Below are 20,723 nucleotides of genomic sequence, written 5' to 3'. Positions count from 1 at the left end.
GTGTTCGTTCCTGCTATGATTGAGCACAGTCATGCCTGAATATAGCCTTATCCGGCTACCTTTTTGTCTCTTTTTGCAAGAGTGAGGCAGAACGCAGCATTTCAAGAGATCAGCTTAAGCCTGCCAGTTCTGAACTGGAAGTACAGCTTCACTGTCCCAGTCCTAAAAGGGCTTCAAAATGTCCAGAAATGTGTTCATTTTCCAGCTGGAAAAGCAGTCCATGAGAATAATGAACAATTGCCTCTGTCCCCTTGCTGCTTTCCAAACAATAGGTGAACCTTGTCCACAAACAACCCACCAAATTATTTTTTCCTCCAGCAGCTTGTAACCTAACTAAAAAGAAAGGAAAAGCAGTGTGGTCTGTCCCAAGTATCCTTCCAGAACTTGATTTTTCTGCTGCATTCCCTTCACCAGTCTGTTAGAGAAAGATTAACTTCTCCACTGAATTCGTGGTTTTTAATTTAGATTTCTCCTAGTACTGGAATCCACGAAAGATCCAAATGTCCAAATAATATTTTAATGACAGATCAAGGCATAATTAGGTCTACTCTTAGCAGGAGTACTGGTCTGTATACATTTCCATGTATTAGAAAGTATGATTCAGCTGTCTGTAAAAGGATAGACTAATTATAGTGACAGGGAGGATTAATGCTGTTCTTGTTCTAGCAACTTGTTATTCACAGTGTGAAAGCCCTCAAACATCTTTTGCTTGGAGGGGGCAATTTTGGGGACTGCCCTGGGATGCTACAGAATAAAGTCACTTTGTCAGGACAAAACCATAAAGATGATAGTTGTAAGAAAGAACAGCATTTCAATGTGAACTGTGTGAACTCTGAATTTTCACAGTGCACTGTAATAGGCTGAATATGGGCACGCTGTCATTGGGATAGTGTGTCAGTCACCCCCAGCGCTGCCTTCTCTTGTTCCATGCAGGACTGTGGATTTTCTGCTCTGTCACTGGGCTGGAATTTGAACTGTGTGGAAATGCTCACCTATTCAAAAATGATACAGACTTTGTTTATTTTCAGCATTCCTATGCCTAGCTAGGTCTGTTCCCGTGCCTTTGCACAGATTCAGAGAAGGAACACATTGTAAAAAGTACAAACCAAGAAGAAGCCCTGGGTTGGGGTTCTTTCTGCAGTTTCTCTGGTAGTGTGGCTTTTTTACATTGCAGTCATGTTCATTGCTAACAAGTCACAGGTGAGCACCACATGAGCAGATGAAGATATGATTATAATGGGTGTGTTGACAGTTCTTTATCCCTAACATATGCATCTTAACATGCACATGTGCATCTGTCATACAGTTAGAGTGGTTGCTTTTGGTTTCTTGGTGATGCGGATGCATGTGTGCAGTGCTTAAAAATATATAACCTTTTTAATCTATTTTTTCACCAAATTATTTTGAGCTGTGATCATTTTCTCTTGTCCTAACTGAGCACCTTCTTACTAACTTTATGTATGGTCTGCTTGCTTGAAGTCTGGAAAACAGGAACACTGAGCAAAACAGGCATTGAAAGGGCTCTGGCAAGGTTAGGAGAGAATGTTGTTGCAGAGATAACGCTAATAGACAATGCTGGTGGGGGGGAAACAGATTGGAAAAGTCAAAACACCCTCTCTGTCCTTCCAGGCACACTAATGGGATCAAAATCAAGATATTTTGTTGGAAGATTACACAGAGTAGCTTTACTGTTAGATATCACAGAAGACATGGCCACTTCAGTAAGAATGCTTTGATGGCTCTAAAACATCTCTAGAATCCGGCGAGTTTTAGTATTTGGTCAATACAAGTATTTGACAGCAGTATTAAAGTAAACTTTCATAAAATCCCTGCTGTGGACCTCTGAGGAGCCAAAAATGTATGTTTCTGTGTTTGCTCTGCTCTTCTTCCTATTTACGTTCTTTGTTCCTGAACTTTGATATGAAAAGAGGGAAGAACCATGAAACTGCAAATCATCCAATTGTGTTTATATTTGCTGTCTCCTCTTCAGTAACCCAGAGTACAAGGACACTCCAATGGATATTGCACAACTTCCTCATCTGCCAGAGAAAACCTCGGAATCTTCAGAGACCTCTGACTCTGAATCAGACTCAAAGGACAACTCAGGTAACACACACGGTGTGCCTTTACGCCCACAAGAGGTTCACGTCATGAGAGCCACGTGGTTGGCTTTCCAGTTGCTTTTATTTCTCAAGAATAGTTCCATTATAACAACAACAACAACAACAAAATCCTGTAAAATTAAATTGAAAAACTAGCAGAATCTTTCAATGACCTCAGCATTTCTACAGTACCTCTGTTTCCTCGGTGTTTCTCTTCACTCTGTGCATGCATCCTTGTCTGTGCTGTGCTGAACTAAGCATTTGATTTTGTAGCGAAGCTTTATGAACAGGTGTTGTGCCTTGTGCAGAGGACCTGGGACTGTGACTGTTGAATCTAATTCTAGTTCCTGTCTTTCCAGAGTAGGCAAACTTTCTGAAGTATCTAGTCATTCTTTATGACTCTTTTTCCTGTATAAATACATTTTTGAAGAGTCTCACTAGGGTTCATTGAAGATTGCAAAATTTGAGGAGTTTCTTGAGTTAATAGAATTATATTTTACTAGAAGGTATGGATTCAAACACTTGTTTCTAAGCTCTTTAAGTCTGGGACTTCAGCTGTTTTTTAATAGCTAAATGTACTTGTCAAACTTGATACGTGAATTAGTCCTACAGATGGTCCAGAGCACTGATGGTTCACACATTCCCCACCAGTTTTAGAAGTGGTTTCCTACACACAGATCTGGCTTTGAAAGGAGCATCATTTCCTGTGGCCCAAGAACTAAGGATGTTACTCTACTGTAGTGTGTAATACATATATATATATATAAAAATTTTTTTCTATCAATCATGTCTATGATAACAAAAAAAGTCCAGAGAAAGTGGATCACAGTGACAAAAATCAAGGAAAAGCAAGGAGGAGATCAGGCTTTAGTGTTCTATGATATGATATGGCTGTTCTCTTTCATCTTTTGCCTTTATTTGTTCTCTTTTGACACATTGGTTTGAGGGTTTAAGTGAACTTTGGGCACACATACAGACTTGTTGCTCACCATCACTGGGAGTCTCCTCACCCATTCTCAGCACTTCCGTTATGCTGTCTTGTTCCCAAAGAGCCAAATAAGACATGTGTGGAGCGTAATTTGCATTTCCCATGTGCGCTGTAAGTTTCTCCAGGTGAAAAGTGTGTGTGCGCTCCTGACTCCTGAGGCTGGTGCAGACTGAGACAGCATTCTTCAAAGATGTGTCATACTGACTGGTACAGGAGACGTCTGGAAGTCTTGGAGGACACTAGAGACAGGGAATTGTCTCCTACAAAAGAATAGAAGTGCTGAGGGACCTGCAATCAGATCAGCATCTTGGATGAAATAGACAAGTTCAGTTCAAGCTCAATAAAATCCCAGGCAAATTTTACGCACCTTTAGATTACCCCACTCTTGACCAGCTAGAATCCATGGCCTTGAAAGAATGCATCGTCAAAAAAAAAAAGGGGGAGGGATGTGGAAATTGTAGGAGAAATTCAGTCCTAGGTGGAACAAAAAGCTGGATGAGATTTAGGGGTTTGTGGCTGCTACTTTATTTCTGTAGGGCTTGTTTTTCAAAGGGGAGGGTTTCTCTGCTGTTGGTGACTCAAGGAAAAGTCCCACTAAGTGACTTGTGAAGCGCACTCCCCCAAACCCTCGGGCAGCTTCCCTGCCAAGCTCAACTTCTCCAGCACTTCTGGGAAACTGTTTGCTATTGACATGGCTCCAGGAGTAGCCAATCTTTAGAGGAAAACAGGCCCTTCCCCTCTCGCCCTAATACAAGTATATTGAAAAGGGTAGTACTTGGCTCTGATGAGTGAAAAAACATCTTTTATTTCCCAACAAAAGATTTCTGGCCGGTCTGTAAAAAACGAGGTCTCCTGAAGCCTTTCATAACCATTTCAAACATAGTATGATAATGGAGCGTATTCAGACTCAAAGCTGCTTTGGCTGTCTGAGTCCAGCGGACTAAAGTGTTTATTTCATCCTTATTAGAATTAGGTAAAAATCTAAAACACAACTAAATTAATTCAGGCAAGAATAGCGACAACTTCTCAGTGCTGTAGCTGGGCTATTTTCAATGGCCGTTAGATGATATGGATCAGTTAGATGATATGGATCAGTTAAGAATTTAATTCACTGCCAGAAATTTTTTTCTTTTCTTTTTTTTTTTTTTTTAATTTGTTGCCCTTCAGGGGAATATGAGAAGGCAGTCTAGCAACATAACAAAATTGTTTTAACTGGTTTATTCATTTAGGTTTATACAAGTATGACCTGCTTTTCCTCTCACATGGGAGGAAATCAGCACTAATTCCACTGAAGTTAGAGACACTATGTCACCTCGAAAGTGTCAATGGTGAGATGAGTGGACTAGAATCTTCATTAGTAAACAGTGCTACAACTGGATGCCTGCCCACTGTAGGAGAACAGGGATGTGAAAGAACAATCCCCAGAACATAACGGTCGTAATGGGATTGTTCACTGACTCCTCTTTGGATGACACAGCTACAACGCCTTTGTGCTCACAGCTGTCAAAATGATTCTTGTCCAGCGAGCAGCTGAAAAGGCCCCCCTCAGTCAAGGTGCAGGCCATATAGCGTAGCCTTGTAGTGCATTAACAGTCCTGAGTCGAGAGAGATTTACGATGGTCAAAACTCTCCCAACACAACATTGCAAAAAATTGTGGCTCTATGGAAGAGAATGCCTTTTGCCAAAAAAAGTTTACAGCCATCAAAGCTCATTGGTAGGTCGAAGTCTGGACTTGGGTTATAATATTATGTTCCTGTTGCTAATAGTTTGTTTCACTTTCCTTTTTCTCCAGAGGACAATGAGAACTCAAAGTCAGATGAGAAAGGAAACCAGTCAGAAAACAGTGAAGACCCTGAATCCGACCGGAAAAAGTCAGGAAATCAGTCGGATAATGAAATGAACTGTAACGATGATGGGAACAGCTCCAGCAACCAGGACAGCAGGGACAGTGATGACAGCTTCGAAAACTCTGACTTCGAGAATCAAAAGGCCCCTGAGGACAATTTTGGCACTCTTGGCTCTATGCAGATCAAGGTGGAGCGCTATGTTGAGAGTGAGTCAGACTTGCGGTTGCAGAACTGTGAATCACTGACCTCGGACAGTGCCAAGGACTCGGACAGTGCAGGGGAAGTAAATGCCCAGTCTTCCAGCAAACACCAGAAGAGGAAGAAGAGGAGAAAAAAGCAAAAGGGAGGCAGCATGATCCGGAGAAGGCTGTCAAGCACCTCAAGTCCAAATGGACTTGACTCAGCTTTGGTGGACCAGCCCCAGCTGCTCTCGTCACCAAACAGTGCCTCAGTGCTCAAAATTAAAACAGAAATATCAGAACCTATCAATTTTGATAATGATAGCAGTATTTGGAATTACCCACCCAACAGGGAAATCTCAAGGAATGAATCACCCTACAGTATGACCAAGCCCCCCAGCTCTGAGCACTTCCCTTCCCCCCAAGCCAGCGGTAGTTTACATGTCTCCATTCCAGACTCTGTTCTCACCCCGCCAGGGACTGAAAATACTGCCAGCCGTAAAACTCAGTTCAGCACCTCATCCAACTCGGCCTTGGCTCCTGTGTCCTCTGACCCTTTGTCACCCCCGCTTTCAGCATCTCCACGGGACAAACATCCAGGCGGTCCCACAACTTCCAACTCTTTGTTGTACACTGGGGATCTGGAAGCCCTTCAGAGGTTACAAGCAGGCAATGTGGTGCTTCCTTTGGTTCACAGGGTAACGGGAACCCTTGCTGCGACCAGCACTGCTGCTCAGAGGGTCTACACCACTGGCACTATTCGGTATGCTCCAGCTGAAGTTACTTTAGCCATGCAGGGCAACCTCCTCCCCAACACCCACGCTGTTAACTTTGTTGATGTTAACAGCCCCAGCTTTGGGCTGGATCCTAAAACACCGATGGAAATGCTCTACCACCACGTTCACCGACTCAACATGTCGGGACCGTTTGGAAGTGCTGTGAGCGGGGCCAGTCTGACCCAAATGCCTGCAGGGAATGTGTTCACAACTGCCGAAGGACTTTTTTCCACTCTTCCATTTCCTGTGTACAGCAATGGCATTCACACTACACAGACTCTGGAACGGAAAGAGGATTGAAATATGACCACATACTGTGTTCAGTGTTACACTCTGAGGCATAGACTATGTTTTAATTTAGACCTTTAATTCTAGCACTTTGAATTTGAGCAGGTCAGCTTATTCTCTCAATATGATGGTCCCCATTTCATCCCCTTTCTCTTTAACTTGATTTATTCTTTAATGTAAAGATATTTTTTTATTTTTGCCTTCAGAGAGTCGAAGTACCAGTTGCCTGCCATTTTGTCTTCTTCTAAGATGTGTGTTTTTTCCTTTGCATCTTTATTAAGATGCCTTTAATATGTGTATGCCTCTGCCATAGAATACTCAGTGTTGTGGTAAAAAGATTTTAAAGTGACAACCATTGGTTTTACTTCAAAATGATCTTGATATGATCAAGATTAAAAGAGACAAGCATAAACAATGTGCCCTGTTTGACTAAGTCAAATGAAAAGGGGTTTTTGTTCCTAATTCCTTTAAAATAGGGGATAGTATTTTAGAATTTTATGCAGAGTTTAATTCTCTTTTTATGGTTAAGATTTTCTTACTTGCACATAAAATAATTTGGGTTCTTAAAAAGTTAATTTCTGGCCTGTGACTAGAATGTTAAAAAGTTGGACTAAATGTTAATTACTGAAACTTTAACTTAATTTCTAAAACCATGGTGCTATCATTTATTAATCTGTAATGTCTTCATACAATATGCAGCTTGTGGGCTGGGTTTTTTGGAAAGAATGTGTTCCGTACTGGTTTATAGTCGGGTGCTGCTGTCTCCTTGGTTAGTTAAGACAAAAGCCCTCATTAACATTTGCTGCAGGACTTAAAATTTTTTACCTCCAAACTAACAAGCATAGCCTCACATCAAATTTTAATGGGTCAGGAAGCCTTTTTCAAAAAGCGCTTAAAAACAAAAAAAAACTCAATTTAATTGACGCGAGGAGCAGTTTCTTAGGTGCATATTGTTTTGCTTTATTTCTTTCTCAGTGTAACTGAGGCTAATTGTGCAACGTCAAATAACACTTCAGAGTAAAGAAAAAAAAACCAGAAGAACTATTTAACATGTTTTGTTTTGTTTTTCATTTAATATTATAGAGGGAAGGTTGTAAATTTCTTTTTGTTCTTTGATTTGGGTATTTTTTGTTGTTTTTTCCTTATTTCTAGTGTTGAAACCAATATGTTTTAAAACTAAAGAATGGGTTAATAAGCTTGAAATAGATAACTACAACTGAAAACTGCACATGAAGTAAAAGAAAAGAAATCTCCTATTTTGTCTTTGTTGCCAGAAATCACAGTGTAGTGTCAAACACTCCAAATGACTGTCAAATATAAATTCTTCTTCCACTCCATCTTTGGCAGCTGTTTGTTAAGGCATCTAATAACAGATGTGAGAACTGTAATGTGTACAATGTGTAAGTGTCCTTGGCTGTCAGTCCCATTGCAGTTTCAATGTGTGTTACTATATGCAGTATATACTAAGCTAATGTAGTTGTTTTGTCCTTTGTCTTCTCTGTGCTTTATCTCTAGTCCGGAGTGGTAAAGTCCCATTCCTGCAGTCCTAGTGAACCAGTGATTCTTGGGGGTTAGTGGTTTTTGTGTGGTGGCCTTCCTCTGTAATGTCACCTTATGCTGCTTCCACTGTCTGTATACCTTTTAATTTCTGCTGTTGCTTTGCTGTTGTGTATTCTCAAACCTCTCTCTTCCCTTTCCTCTCTCCCCCCCTTCTCCACACTTTTCCCCTCTCTCTTTCTCTCACTCTCTAGTTCTCTCTTCTTCACTCTCAGAGATAAAAGACTCTTAACTAGCTCAAGGTTAATGGAGCCATTTTTCCCACGGAGGAATTCTGGGTGTGACTTACTCTTCCAGTGTACCCCACAATGCACTACAGAGTAAAGCTCAGATATATTAAGCAAATTGACGCCATACAGCCTCAGTTGTTAACATTCCCAGAGTCCCTTGTGCTCGAACCGTAAGCAGAGGGTGCATTTCTTTGGTTTTCTCCAGGCAGGCTGGCGGAGTAACACGTGGAGCAATTACCAGTGAGACAGAGAATGCTTTCGAAGGTCAACCAGCACTGTTTAAAAAGGAAACTGAGCTTAGAATTGTCATATATATTTGCTTATGTGTGCAATGCTAATGTATTAACTCAGCTGTCCTTTGGATTTTTGATCGCTCACTGCGCTGAGTCAATTCCTGCGGTAGCTTTGAGTTTGAGAAGTAGGTCCGAGCCACGGCGGAGTAATAGCGAAAAAAGGAATTGGGCGCCGCAAATTTAATTAACGAGCTCTTAAAGGTTCCGTTGGAACGATTTAAGTAGGTCTAAAAAAGGCGAGAAAGCAGATTGGGAAATTCAAAGTTGAATTTTGGAAGCTCTGCTCTAGCTAAGGAACAATCAAAGGAGTGCACCTATCAGCTACAAAGAACAGCTAGACAGCTGTTGTTGTTTTGGGTTTGTTTTTTTTTTTATAAATGTTTCTGTGTTGTGTCAAAATGATTTCTGGTGATTTAAACTAACAGATAATCACAGCTGCTGTCTAAATCCATAGTGTTAAAAATTACAAAATGAAAAAAAAAAAAACTTCATTACCTGTGAAGACTGTGTCTGTGTTTTTAACTATTTCTTGTACAAATATATGAAATCTTTTATGAGGAGACTGGTGCCAAGTAGCTGAATAATGGGGAAAGGGATTCTGTTCGTATAAATCTTAGCAGTGTTACCAACTCTACAATATAAAAAAAATTAAAATGTTAAAAAGTGACAGCTATGGTACATTTATTTTGTGTTAAGCTAACCGAATCTAACTTCTTGAGTGCCTGGCTTATTTGAAACATTTTTTTCATTGATCATTGATAATGCTGCAAATCAGAAATGTACATACTTCATTTACAACAGGGTTCTTTTTATACTTTTGTAGATTCTCATACATGTCATACATGGTTGTCTTTATGTAACTTAATTTTTTTTCATCCCGCAGGTGCCATTTTCATAATAAACTTCTCTTGGATTTGTTACTATCTGGCATCATTTCTTTTACATATAACCATCCTGACTAATGAATGCTGGTAGTATTTGTTTGAGCAGGTATTTTTTTTAATTGTTTTGTTAAAAAAAAAAAAAGAATGAGAGAAAAAAGAACCAAAATCAAAGAGGATAAAGCTAGATTTTATTAACGTTTGCGAAATGAAGAAAAGAAGCTATCAAGATGTAGGTTAAGAATGCTAATCCAAATACTACAACAAACTTGCCACCATCCTAAATTCTCAGCTACCCCAACTCATTGTCATATTGAGCATTTTTATGCACATTATCAAAGCTGAATAATGGACCTGCAACATTAACCACTATAGAAAGTGTGCATTTTTTCTTGATTAATGCACACTGGAAGAGGTCAGCTTTTGTACATTAATCATTTAAAATGCACTTTATATTTTCATTTCTGTACTCTACAGTGTTACAGCGAAGCTCTTCAGGCACATTATATCCTACCCAGGCTGCTGATTCTTTTAAACGTGTACTTTCTTTCCCCAGACTGGCAACCTGTAAGTTGTTGGTGTTGTGTGGCTAGACTTTCTGCCTTACAGAGGACAGAAATGTTTAGAAAAACATTTAGAAACATGCAAGAAAAAAAAGGCAAAAAGCCTTGACCTCACAACTGAAGGGCAAAAAAAAAGTGTCAAAAGCATTTTTAATTACGCAGACATCCACACACAGGGGAAGAGCTGTTGGCGATTACATCTACATAACTTCTGGGAAAAGGGGCAGAGCAGCAGGGTTTGCGAAAAGCAGGGAGAAGCTGTGCTGCAGGAGATGCCACCCCAGGTACCCATTGCTGCGTGCTGACTCTGGCAGTGGGTGTTGCATGCATGAGGAGGGGCTGGGTCGTAGCAGGGGAGGGGAGCGGGACCCTTCTCACCCACCGCTTGCACAGTCCCTACAGTTCTCCTTCTTTCATTGGCTTTTCTTACAGTGCCTCCCCTACCTATGACAAAGATTTTCAGGTTCCATATTTAATTTTGTTACTGCTGAGAACGCAATCTCTAAGAACACAAATTTTGAGCATGTAAAATCAAGGCAGGGCTGCCCATAGCCAAGATCTGTAAGCAACTCTCAGTGCCCAAATCTTTTCTCCTCTGTATGTCCATTTAGAAATTAAAACTACTGGGCTTGTTGTTCTGGATGAGATTTTGGTTTCCTCCTTAACACTGAGCAAAACTATCTAATCAGCTGCATAGTTTTCAGCACATCTCTTTACAGCAAAAGATAACTCAGCTGAAGTAAGAGCGTATGAATCTGGCTTGCTGGGCTGTTAAAACAAACAAACAAACAAAAAGAAAACCCCACAGAAATGTATGCACAGTTACAGCTCAGTGAGCCAGCCCAATAGCTTAACAGCCTGAAGTCTGGCTCTCTGAGTTTCCCAGCAGTTCAGGATTCCCACTTCCCAGGCTCCAGGCACTGAGTTTGATACATCTCCAACTCGCAGGGGGTAGAAAGGAGCAGAGGTTAGCGGTGCTGCTTTCAGCTCTGCTCGCTTGTTCCAGTTGGCAGTGCAGCTTGTTTATGAGGTAGCTAAGGGTACGGATGCCAGCCGAGAGGAAAACAGAATTTAAATGGAGATTGGAAGAATGACCAGAATAAAGCTTAATGGAGGAATAACACGCCTGTTCCAAATAAGTGTTAAACAATATTAACCAAAGCCGCTAATTCCAAGAAGGGGCTTGAGGAGGGCATATCTGAGTTGGTTTGTAACAACTTTTTAAATCTTAACCATGATGCCCTTACTTTACATCAGAGCATAGAGTCCATGGTCAAAAGGAATATCTTGCTCTAAGGGTCCCACTTGAAGGAGACAGTTTGTGCATTAAAGAAAATGACAGAAAGGCTGTTTCATGGGGGTTTGTTATAGTGATGCTGTTGTGTTGGGTTAGCTCTGGAGAACGGATTTGTAAATTATTTTTTGTAGCAACTTTAAGAAACAAAAACAACTGCTTGAAAGGGTTGAAACCTTTGAAAAGGGTCCTTTGGGGTTGGCCCCGTGGCTATTTTTATAATATTTGAGGGAAAACTGTTTGCCATGCAGAAAGTTGGGCAAACTTTGTCAAGTCACTTCATCAAAGAACATCTCCTAAAACAACAGACCTCAGTAAGTGCCACGTCTGGAAAGTTTGTTCCTGACCCCCTTGTTTTGCAAGGTGATATAAGCAGGTATTTAAAAGCCACCTGAAGAGTTGCAAGGGGAAAAGGGCTCTTTCAAAGTGTCATGGCCCTGAAAAGTTACAGTGATAGAGAAATGTTTCAGCACTACTTAGATAGCCATGCTTGCGCTGGTGCTGTTGCAAGGTGGTCGTGTCACTGGAGGAACTGTGATGCCCCTGACAGCACATTCATTGCTATGATTCTAGGAACTGCATTAGTTTAAATGTGTCAGTGCTTTCAGAGCTCTTTGCATAGTATTTTTCCTTCTTGCCTTTGTAATTTCTTTATTTTCATTTTAGGGCTGGGGGAGGAGGGTGGAAAGGCTGGATGTGCATTGTCAACTAATTTAATTAACTGTCATCTATCCAGTGAGTTTGCTGAGGAGCCTACAGAAATGTGAACAAATGGGATGTCAGCAGAGCCACAGATGTTCAGGTAAGATCAAACCGTTTATAAAACGTGCACATGCATGCGCACAAACAAACAGATCTGCTACCTCTGGAAGCCAGTTGGGCTTTCAGACTGGGCAGGGTAGTACCTATGTATATATGCATAATAAAGGTCCTTTCTTCCCCTCTTTCACCTATTCCTTCATCTTTTCATCAGAAGGAGTGAGTACTGGAAGGTGTTTTTGTAAAACATATCCAATCACATCAACACTTTTTTTTTTCACCAAATCAAACAGGAAGCAATAGGACTTGAGATAAGCAAAGGATGCAGAGTTCTACTTTTTGCTGACCTAAATCAGGATGGGTGTTCTCCACCACTGTTTTGTTCAGAATCCTAAATTCAGCAAGAGAGAGTGGAAGAACAACTTTTAATTTCATAATCACTGTGAGGTGGGTCTTTTGACAAAGCAAAAGCCCAGAGTAGTTTGGAATTGTTTCATATAAATAACCACATTTCTAGAAGTGTCCCACTCTAGAAATAAAATCACAGAGCTTAGTCAGTCAAGTCCAAAGCCATGTAAATGAAGTCAATAGGATTACGTTTGTAGGAAGTTAAAAATCTTTCCCATCTTGTAGAAATTGTGTAGACTACATGCAGTGCAGAAAATAAGGGATCTTTTAATAGACTCCAATAGTACAATGAGTACCGACTTAATGCCCAAGCAAAACGATCATCAAGACTCAATAAAGGCTTACGGAAAGTCAGTGGGAGAAGGTTTGCATCTCTTTGCAGATAGGAGACTTTATTGCCCAGTGCTTTTTCTCAAATTACCTTTCACTGAGTCTAGAGACATGGAAAGTACTGAGATTGCTTTTCCCTTTACAAGTTTTGCTGAGAAAAAGGACCTCTGTCTTTTTAGTAATAAAAAGGGACATAATATTTTCTTGCTAAAGGAAGGGAATCGGGTTTTCCTCTTGCTTTAAAAGCATTCACAGATTTATAGCGGAAATGACAGGAACAGAATGTATTAACCGTATGACCCCGGCAGAATGAGTCTACACCCTTGATTGATTTAAAAGTTTATCTGTGTCCTCTGAATAGCCACAAAGAGTCAAGTCTTGGTCCTGCTCAAATCAATGAGAGCTTGACTAATGACTTTAATGGCTTCAGGAACAGGACCAAAGTTCTGAGCCAATACCCATAAGCAAATAACAAAGCAGAGCCTATAGCACAAACCGCAGACAGAGTCAGGATAATTGCATCAAGTTTCCTTTCCAATCCTGTGCCACACCACTCACATGCTAAGAGAGCAGCTCTTTTTTGTTTAGTTAAAAAGTGCTTTCTTCCAGTCTTCCCAAACTGCATGGTCTGATCCTTCCAGAGATTCCTGCCTTTAAGACGGGTGGGCAGTGAGACAGAGGCACAGGTAGGACTGGGAGGACTATGGTTTTGCACGCGTGCTCTCGGGGAGTGGGCTTGGCTGCCTGGGTCTTTAATAGCAAAGCAAAGGACTCTGAGATGAAAACTCTGCTGGATGTTGAAGCTTGTATTTTCTTGAACTACCAGCAGTGCTACCTGATGGCAGCACCAGTACAGCTTTCCCAGACCCTCTCTGAATATCACTCAAAAGATGGGAAAGTTCAGCACGTTGTAAGGAGGTGAGTATTCCCTGAAACCGGTTCCAACTGCTGTTCAGTACTATGATCCTCTGAGGGCTCTTAGCATCTTTTGCATGCTCTCCTGTACCTCAGTTACAATTTCATTTCTTTCTTCTGGCCAGTTCTCTGCTTCATTACAGCATGTATGCCCGTGTCTTGCAGGGTACTGACAAAAGCTGTTTTCAGCTCAGCAAGTCCAGTCTCTTTAGATTATAGCAAATGGAAAGAACTAGGATTTTCCAAAGATTTACTTTGAGCTGAAAACACACCCTAAATGCTGTGATTTGTCCCCTTAGCAAGGACGCAGCGATCTTAGACTTTGGAGGATAAATCAGTTTCTGAGAACATGCCTCCCATTTATTGCTCATTGGCACTCTGAACAAGCTCTGATTTTTGCCTTCTTTACCTCTTAAAAGGAAAGGTCCCTGCTGTTCTGTGTACTTCCGCCTCTGCTGCAAGACCTGCAGCTGATGGGCCTGGCTTGGCCCCCTTCAGTGCCCAGATAATTTTCTTCAGTGAGGATTACCTGAAATTTCCAATAGCATGTTGATGTGACCATTTGCTTCCCATGAGGCTGTAGCCTTCATATTTTCTGTATGGCATCATTTTTTCCTCTTTTTTAAAACTACCTTTGTTTTTGGCTTTGTCCATCCTTTTTAGCTTCACAATATCTTCAAACACACACCCCTGGGTGCATAGCTCTTCCCCAGCGTGATCTATAACCATTACTGCCACTCCCAAGCCCTTGTTACCAAGCCAATTCTATATCCAATAGAGTATTTTACCATCAGTCCCATACTTGCTAACCTTATAAATTAATCTGTTATGTGGCACTGTATTGAGAGCCTTTTCAAGCCCGAGTAAATTATGTCTCCTTCTTCACCCCTGTCCACTCTCATTGTCACTTCCTCAGAGAAATGAATCAAGATTGTTAAGCATGACCTCCCTTTTGTAAATCCATGCTGACTGTCTCTAACCAATCTGTATTAGATTGATATTAAATCAGGACACAGACTGCTGTATAAATGCAACCTAAGGTTGCTTCATGTGGAGATGAGAGATGGGAATCACTGATACACTGAAGTTAGCAGTACCGGGTCTGATGGTTTGCCGATAACTTATTAGTGGCCTGATCCCTCCCCAGAGTCACAACCAGAACACCTCTGGAGAAAACAAAAGCTTTTATCTGCATTTGCCTAGCATGTTTCTATTGCCAAAGTGAATGTGATCACTGAGAATGGGGAGAGAACAGGGTTCTGATTTATTCATCTCTGATTGTGTCAAAATCACAAAGGCATTGCAAAAATACGATTTTCAATAGTGCTGTCCCACAGCTTCCAAGAAGAGCTGCATCTGCACTGCCTAAAGGCGCATGTCAAAAGGCAGCATGGGCATTTTCTTCTTGTACAAGTACAGCCAAAGGACACCAAGAGAGTCTCACCTTGGTCAAGGTGCTGGAGAGGACGGGTCTACATCAACTGCAACAATTTTCCCAATATCCCATTAAGACATTTGGGATCTTACTTCCAGCAAACAGATGCCTGCTCTGAGTATGTGTCGCTACTAACTGATGTCAGAGAAGCAACTTTTTCCATGGAGATTGACAACAATGGGGGATGGGCTCGGGGATTGCAGGGTATGCCTGAGCTACATCAACTGCAACAATTTTCCCAATATCCCATTAAGACATTTGGGATCTTACTTCCAGCAAACAGATGCCTGCTCTGAGTATGTGTCGCTACTAACTGATGTCAGAGAAGCAACTTTTTCCATGGAGATTGATAACAATGGGGGGTGGGCTCGGGGATTGCTGGGTATGCCTGAATGAATCACGCACCATGTCCTCTTGCTTACTTGCTGGGATATAAAGATGGCAGCCTGCACAAGCAGGGTGAGGAAAAAGGCTCTCAGCAGTGAATCCTAGCAGCAAATTAGATATAAATTTGGTATATTTTGCTAGAATTTCTACCTCTGTGATTGAAAATATCTCCCTCAATGCTGTAAACATAATTGAGGTCCCTTCAGTTTGGGCAGGAAAAAAAAAAGATTATTCCAACAGTCTGTCTTGAACGTGTTCAAAATCTATGCATCAAACACACTGAGATCCAGAAGAGGTCAAAGATGTCCTTCAGGAAACTAACTTTAGGTCTCCTGCCTCATAGCACACCCAAGGTAGACACGAGGGAGCCTTCTAATCGACACCCTCTGGAGCTTTTCGCTTATGTCCTGTATACACCCGTGGTTGCTTCCCTTGCACCTTCAAATCAGAAACACAGTAGTCCATGTACAGTGAGAGAGATGTTGTTCTGGGAGAGTTCAGCACAGTCAGTGCTGCTGCAGCACTTAGATGTTCTGGCAAACATCCACTGAAACAAAGGAAAGGGGCCCCTGAATCAGTTTGGCTTGTTTTCAAGGCCTTGACCCTGTAGCAGCCAGTACAGACCTGCTCAAAAAAAATAACTTGCAAAAATGGTAGGTCAATACAGAGAAGCATAATTTAAAGATAAGAGTTATAATGGTACAAAGAAATAGTTGGAGCATGTCTTCCCTGTTTGGAAGAAAAGATTGCTCACATGATTTACGATGAAAGAGTTAAGAGGAAGTGAAACTATCACGTATTTTTTAGACAAATAAAAAAGTAGAAAGACAAAAAAAAATTTAGTTGCTAGAGTTATCTCATTGCTGGTATCTGCAGCTAAAACACTGTTGTCATTGGCATAAAGATACATTGCAGCCATGGAGTCCCACAGTCAAAGAAATAATGGTTTAGTCTCAAGTGTGCCATATAAAGTTATAGATACAATCCAAGTTATCAAACACCTTTAAGGAATCGGCTGCTGGACTGGCCACACCTTAGAATGTCCCATCAGAGAGCAAGTTGTACACCATCACCCTCAAACAGAAAAGAGATATTCTTCTGAACAAATCTGATCAGGTGACGGTAACCTTCCCTTCTGACCGTAAGACCCTGTTGAAACAGTGACCTTGCTGGCACTAGTACAAAATCTACGCCATATATTGTGCAATTGTAGAGATAGGATTAGACAAATTAGGAACAGTAAGAAGTGAACAAAAAATGTGAAAAAAAACTAGTAGCAGAATTATTTGTCATAAGATTCTGACTATGATTTCCAGCATATTTTTGTGAGCAAATAGTGAGGTTCTGTGAAGGATCAAAAGTATATTTTCATTATTATGTTGGCTCCATGTCCTCCTGCAGCAGGTGAGTGGTACTTACAGGAATCAGCAGCGCACTTCGGAGGAAGTATTCGTGGGAGGAGAGGGTGGGAACTGACAGCTGAGATAGGAGATGTTCTTTAACTTCAGCATTGTCTGCAGAGCACCTGCCTTCTCTCCTCCTTTGGTTCACATCATCACAGTACTACAATCCATATGACCAGAAATCACACCATGAAAACAATTTTCCCAAAATTCACAAATACTAACTTCACCAGTGGCTCAATACCAGACTCAAGAAAAAAGGAAAAGTTCCAATGCTCTTCCACTGGTTTAACTGCATGGTGCTGAGGAGCGCGTTGTCTCAAACAAGCACAGCTTCAGCTTTGTGGTGCTGCAGAGACACAGATTTTGTTACCTAGCTATGCATTTAGTCGTGTTACCCAAAGTCATCTTACGATACAGACAAGAGGGTTTTTTTCAAACTAAGTCAATCCACTACACTATCCTAGACCCTTACTTAGACCATGAACAGAAACATTCCTTCCTCACAGAGACTCTCTGTAACTGAGCCACTGTTGCAGGTGGAAAGAGCTCTCCTCGGAGTCTGCCTTGGAAGTGGGAAACCCCAAATGACTCTGAGAGATTCTTGCTTTGGCTCAAAATATCTTCTCCTCTGCTTCCAAGAGAAAAAAAAAAACATTGAGGAGACTGATAAGTAAATGGATCTAAAACCCAAGACACTTCTAATTAACTAGGAGTGTGTAGTGATACTAGTTAGTAATGATGCTGCTACTCTTAGCAGTAGTAGTTGTATTAGCTTCAGAAGTAGTGGTGGTGTACTGTAGTAGTAGTATCACACCTACTACCCCATAGTAGTGTTAGTAGTGAAGATTAAATAATTGAGGTGTATTCAGGATAAATTTAAAGTACTGCTGGATTTTCCTGTGCTTATGAGAGTGTACTTAGCATTTACTTCCAACTTCCTTGACCTTGTGCTTGCTTCTACCCTTTTTGGTCACTGAGACACTCATTTTTTCATTTGTATACAAGATTACACGCTGTCAGAGGTTAGCAAAGTAGGCAGTTTGGAGGCTTTATTTAGGAATATTATTTGTCAGTTGACCTTGTAATACTATCATTTGATAACTGCGTATGACACCAGCAGTTAATACTCTGCCTGGGCTGACAGATAAAATTCAAGGCGCAAATCAGTATCTGCCCAAGGACCTGACCACCACTGCCTTTCCATGCCCTGCCCACACTAATATTGCCTAAAGAAATCTGCATGAGCAATTAGGAGGAGTTCATCCTGGTAGGTCACTGGCTCTTAAAATTATTCCCTTTATAATTTCAAGTGGGCACTTGATAACCTTGTAAGGAGCACGCAGGAAGCTTTTCTTTATTTGTCTAAAATATCCATCAGAAATAACACTTTCTTTGATGATGCAGGTGGGTCTGGGGAAGGGCAAGGCAAACCTCTGCTCCGAACTCCAAGAAGATGTCACAGAGCTCAAAGAGTACCAAAATGCTGGATCAGTAGCTCAACATAGTTGTTGTTGTTTATTATTATCGTTGTTAACAATAATAATGAATCGTAGCACTGGCTTATTCATAATTATTAGTTAGAACTGAAACCCGGTTAGATCTCATACACATCCCATCTGTACACCTCTGCTGTACACATCAGCAGCCCTCTGCTGAGACATAAAGGTGAGTGGCACGTGCTCAGTGAAGCTGACCCATATGGTGAAATGGTTTATGAGAAATGACGATATATGATGAGAATACAAAACTTGATAATAGGTTTATTTATTGATTGAAAATAAAATTCATGAACTGTGAAGCTGAAAACTGCACCAGAGGGAATTGGTCCAAGAGGACATTAGGGAGGGAGGGAGAGAGAGAACGTGCATGTGTGTATTACAAGTAAGCAAACTTAAAGGTTGCCTAAAAGGCTTGTGATTCCACAAGCAGAGCCTCTGAGGATCGGATCTGAAAGCCTTTAATGCTACTAAGGCTTTGTCAGTGAGACATTTGCATATTTTGCCGACAAACCCAAAACGCTGTATTAATTCATTTTTATTTACCTTTCCGCCGCTTCCAAAAGAAACCTCACAGGAAGCCATTAATGACACAGCTTCATAAGAGATAATTTTCAGAGAGGCTTTGCAGGTAGTGACTGAAGGGGGAAAAAATGTGTGTCAAATTTAGGTTATTAACAATATAATCCTTGAACAGACGGTATCTCAAAGACTAATTCATCTTCAAATTTGACTGTAAAAACGGCATGATCCTTCGCTCTGTGTGCAAGAGAATTTATATTGCATGTCTTTTTTCCTACCTGTTTACTAGAAAGGGAAGCAGGAGAGTTTTGAAGCACTGGCCTGGAGGCTGGAAAACACAATTTCATCTTCATGCTATTGCATCTTTCATTCAAATTCAGGTCCCTTTCTCCACAGTTCTCAGCAAAAACCGTAGGGCAAGCAGCGTTCCCTCAGAGGCCATGTGCAAAACCATCAGGTAGCATTTCCTACAGCATCTGCCTGGGGAGGACTATTTGGGAAGGGTGGGCTGGTGGGGAGCTCTCTGCAGGACACAATGTGGTCCCCAGCATTGTGACAGCCCCAAAACTTTGCTTGCCCAGGGCGTGTTTGCCATCTCTGGCAAATTTGGATTGCCACAACTCATCACAAGCCAAATCATGCTGGTATCTAAAGACATCCCCTGGGTTCGCCCACACAAAATCAAACCTGGAGTCCCTGATTTGTCTGCAACTCACAGCAGTAGGCGTTCAGGACGAGACTGCTGTATTTTGGTTTAAGTTAAATAATACTTTTTGTTTAGTTTAGTGCCAGGTTCTCAGCAGACAAACCTTTGGACAGGCTGAATGAGAAGCAATTGCTCTGCAATCTGTGGCTGCAGGAAAGCAGGGGCCCTATTTAACAGCGCGATTTTTTTGATCACAATACAGCAAAAGCAGTCTCGACCTTTTCCCCACTGAAGTATAAAGTACCAAAACCTTTATGTTTTCCCACACTGAGAGAAGAAGTAAGAACCTTTTTTCTTGTGTGAATTTATAATATTCAGCACAAGCTTCTTTCCTGTTGTTGGGGGTACATTTTTCCTCTCTCTACATGGATCCTTTTAAGATATATAATTTATTAGAGTTTTCCTTTTCCTTCCTGTATTTTTCTGCTCTGTATGTTCTATTTATAGACTTTGTCATGTCAAAATTATCTCTGAGGAAAAACACGGAGAGCAATATATAGGCAATGTAACTGGGCCCCATTCCATTGCCCAGTTTGGCATCTTGGCATTGAATTTATTCTCTAAAGAGAGGAAACACTTTTCCTAACTTATTTAGATACTAATTTATCTACGTTTAGTCTACATTTGATCATTTTATCTACATGAATTTATCTCCACACATAGCCCCTGTCTCCTCACATGATGCATAGACCTGATCTCCCATTGCATCCCTTGCTGAGCTGGCACATATGTTGTATCCCCATGTGCAGGTGAGGGCCCTGTCCTGGTTACAACCCACTGATGGCTCTCAGAGGTTTAATGAAAGGTTGCATATGTGACCCATATGAGACAGCAGGCACCAGGGCCCCACTGTCCCGGAGACTGTGCTGAGAATGGGGAGAAGCAACTTCTTCACTACACAGCTACCATCCTTCCACCGCCTCCTTGATCACAGCACCTGGTTGAAGCCAGTGAGATCGTGTGTAGCTGTAAGGCTCCTTGGGGATGGGGCAAGGAGGAAAAAGTGCCACCTGGCACCTCCATCCCCTGCTCCCCAGTTGCACCAAAGTGGGTCTGCACCCAGACTTTCCTTTTTGCTCAGGAAAACACTTGAGCCATATTGTCCTGGAGGAAGACAAAACACTCCTGTGCTTTGCAGAGCCGTTATTCTCAGTAGCAATCCCACCAAAATCAATAGCGCTGCTCCAGCGAGTCCCCACGCCGCAGCATGAGCGTTTCAAAGCCTGACCCCACCGCAGTGGATACACCTGGAGTCCATTACAAGTCCATTCTTCTTGTGATAGATGAGCAGCAGCAATGTGCTTAAAGAAGAGCCCCGGCCTTTCCAGGTCCCCTCCAGCCAGTGCTGCACGGGCACGAG

At 41.5% G+C, this 20,723-nt stretch overlaps 1 protein-coding gene across 1 annotated transcript in view; it reads left to right on the top strand.

Annotated features, from left to right (window-relative positions):
* Positions 1-7,203, top strand: part of NPAS3 (neuronal PAS domain protein 3) — a gene marked incomplete at its 5' end in the record, with an annotated part of 100,713 nt that extends 93,510 nt beyond the window's left edge. Inside the window, 2 exons of the mRNA XM_010137060.1 lie at positions 1,991-2,106; positions 4,884-7,203. Coding sequence (XP_010135362.1) covers positions 1,991-2,106; positions 4,884-6,193 — 1,426 coding nt within the window. The remainder of the gene's footprint in view (positions 1-1,990; positions 2,107-4,883) is intronic.
* Positions 7,204-20,723: the final 13,520 nt, after the last annotated feature.

Source organism: Buceros rhinoceros, unplaced genomic scaffold (genome assembly GCF_000710305.1).
Source record: "Buceros rhinoceros silvestris isolate BGI_N320 unplaced genomic scaffold, ASM71030v1 scaffold2855, whole genome shotgun sequence".
In the NCBI taxonomy this organism is placed as follows: Eukaryota; Metazoa; Chordata; class Aves; order Bucerotiformes; family Bucerotidae; genus Buceros; species Buceros rhinoceros.
The sequence above is the reverse complement of the archived record's forward strand: the minus strand, read 5'-3'. Positions and strand labels throughout refer to the sequence as shown.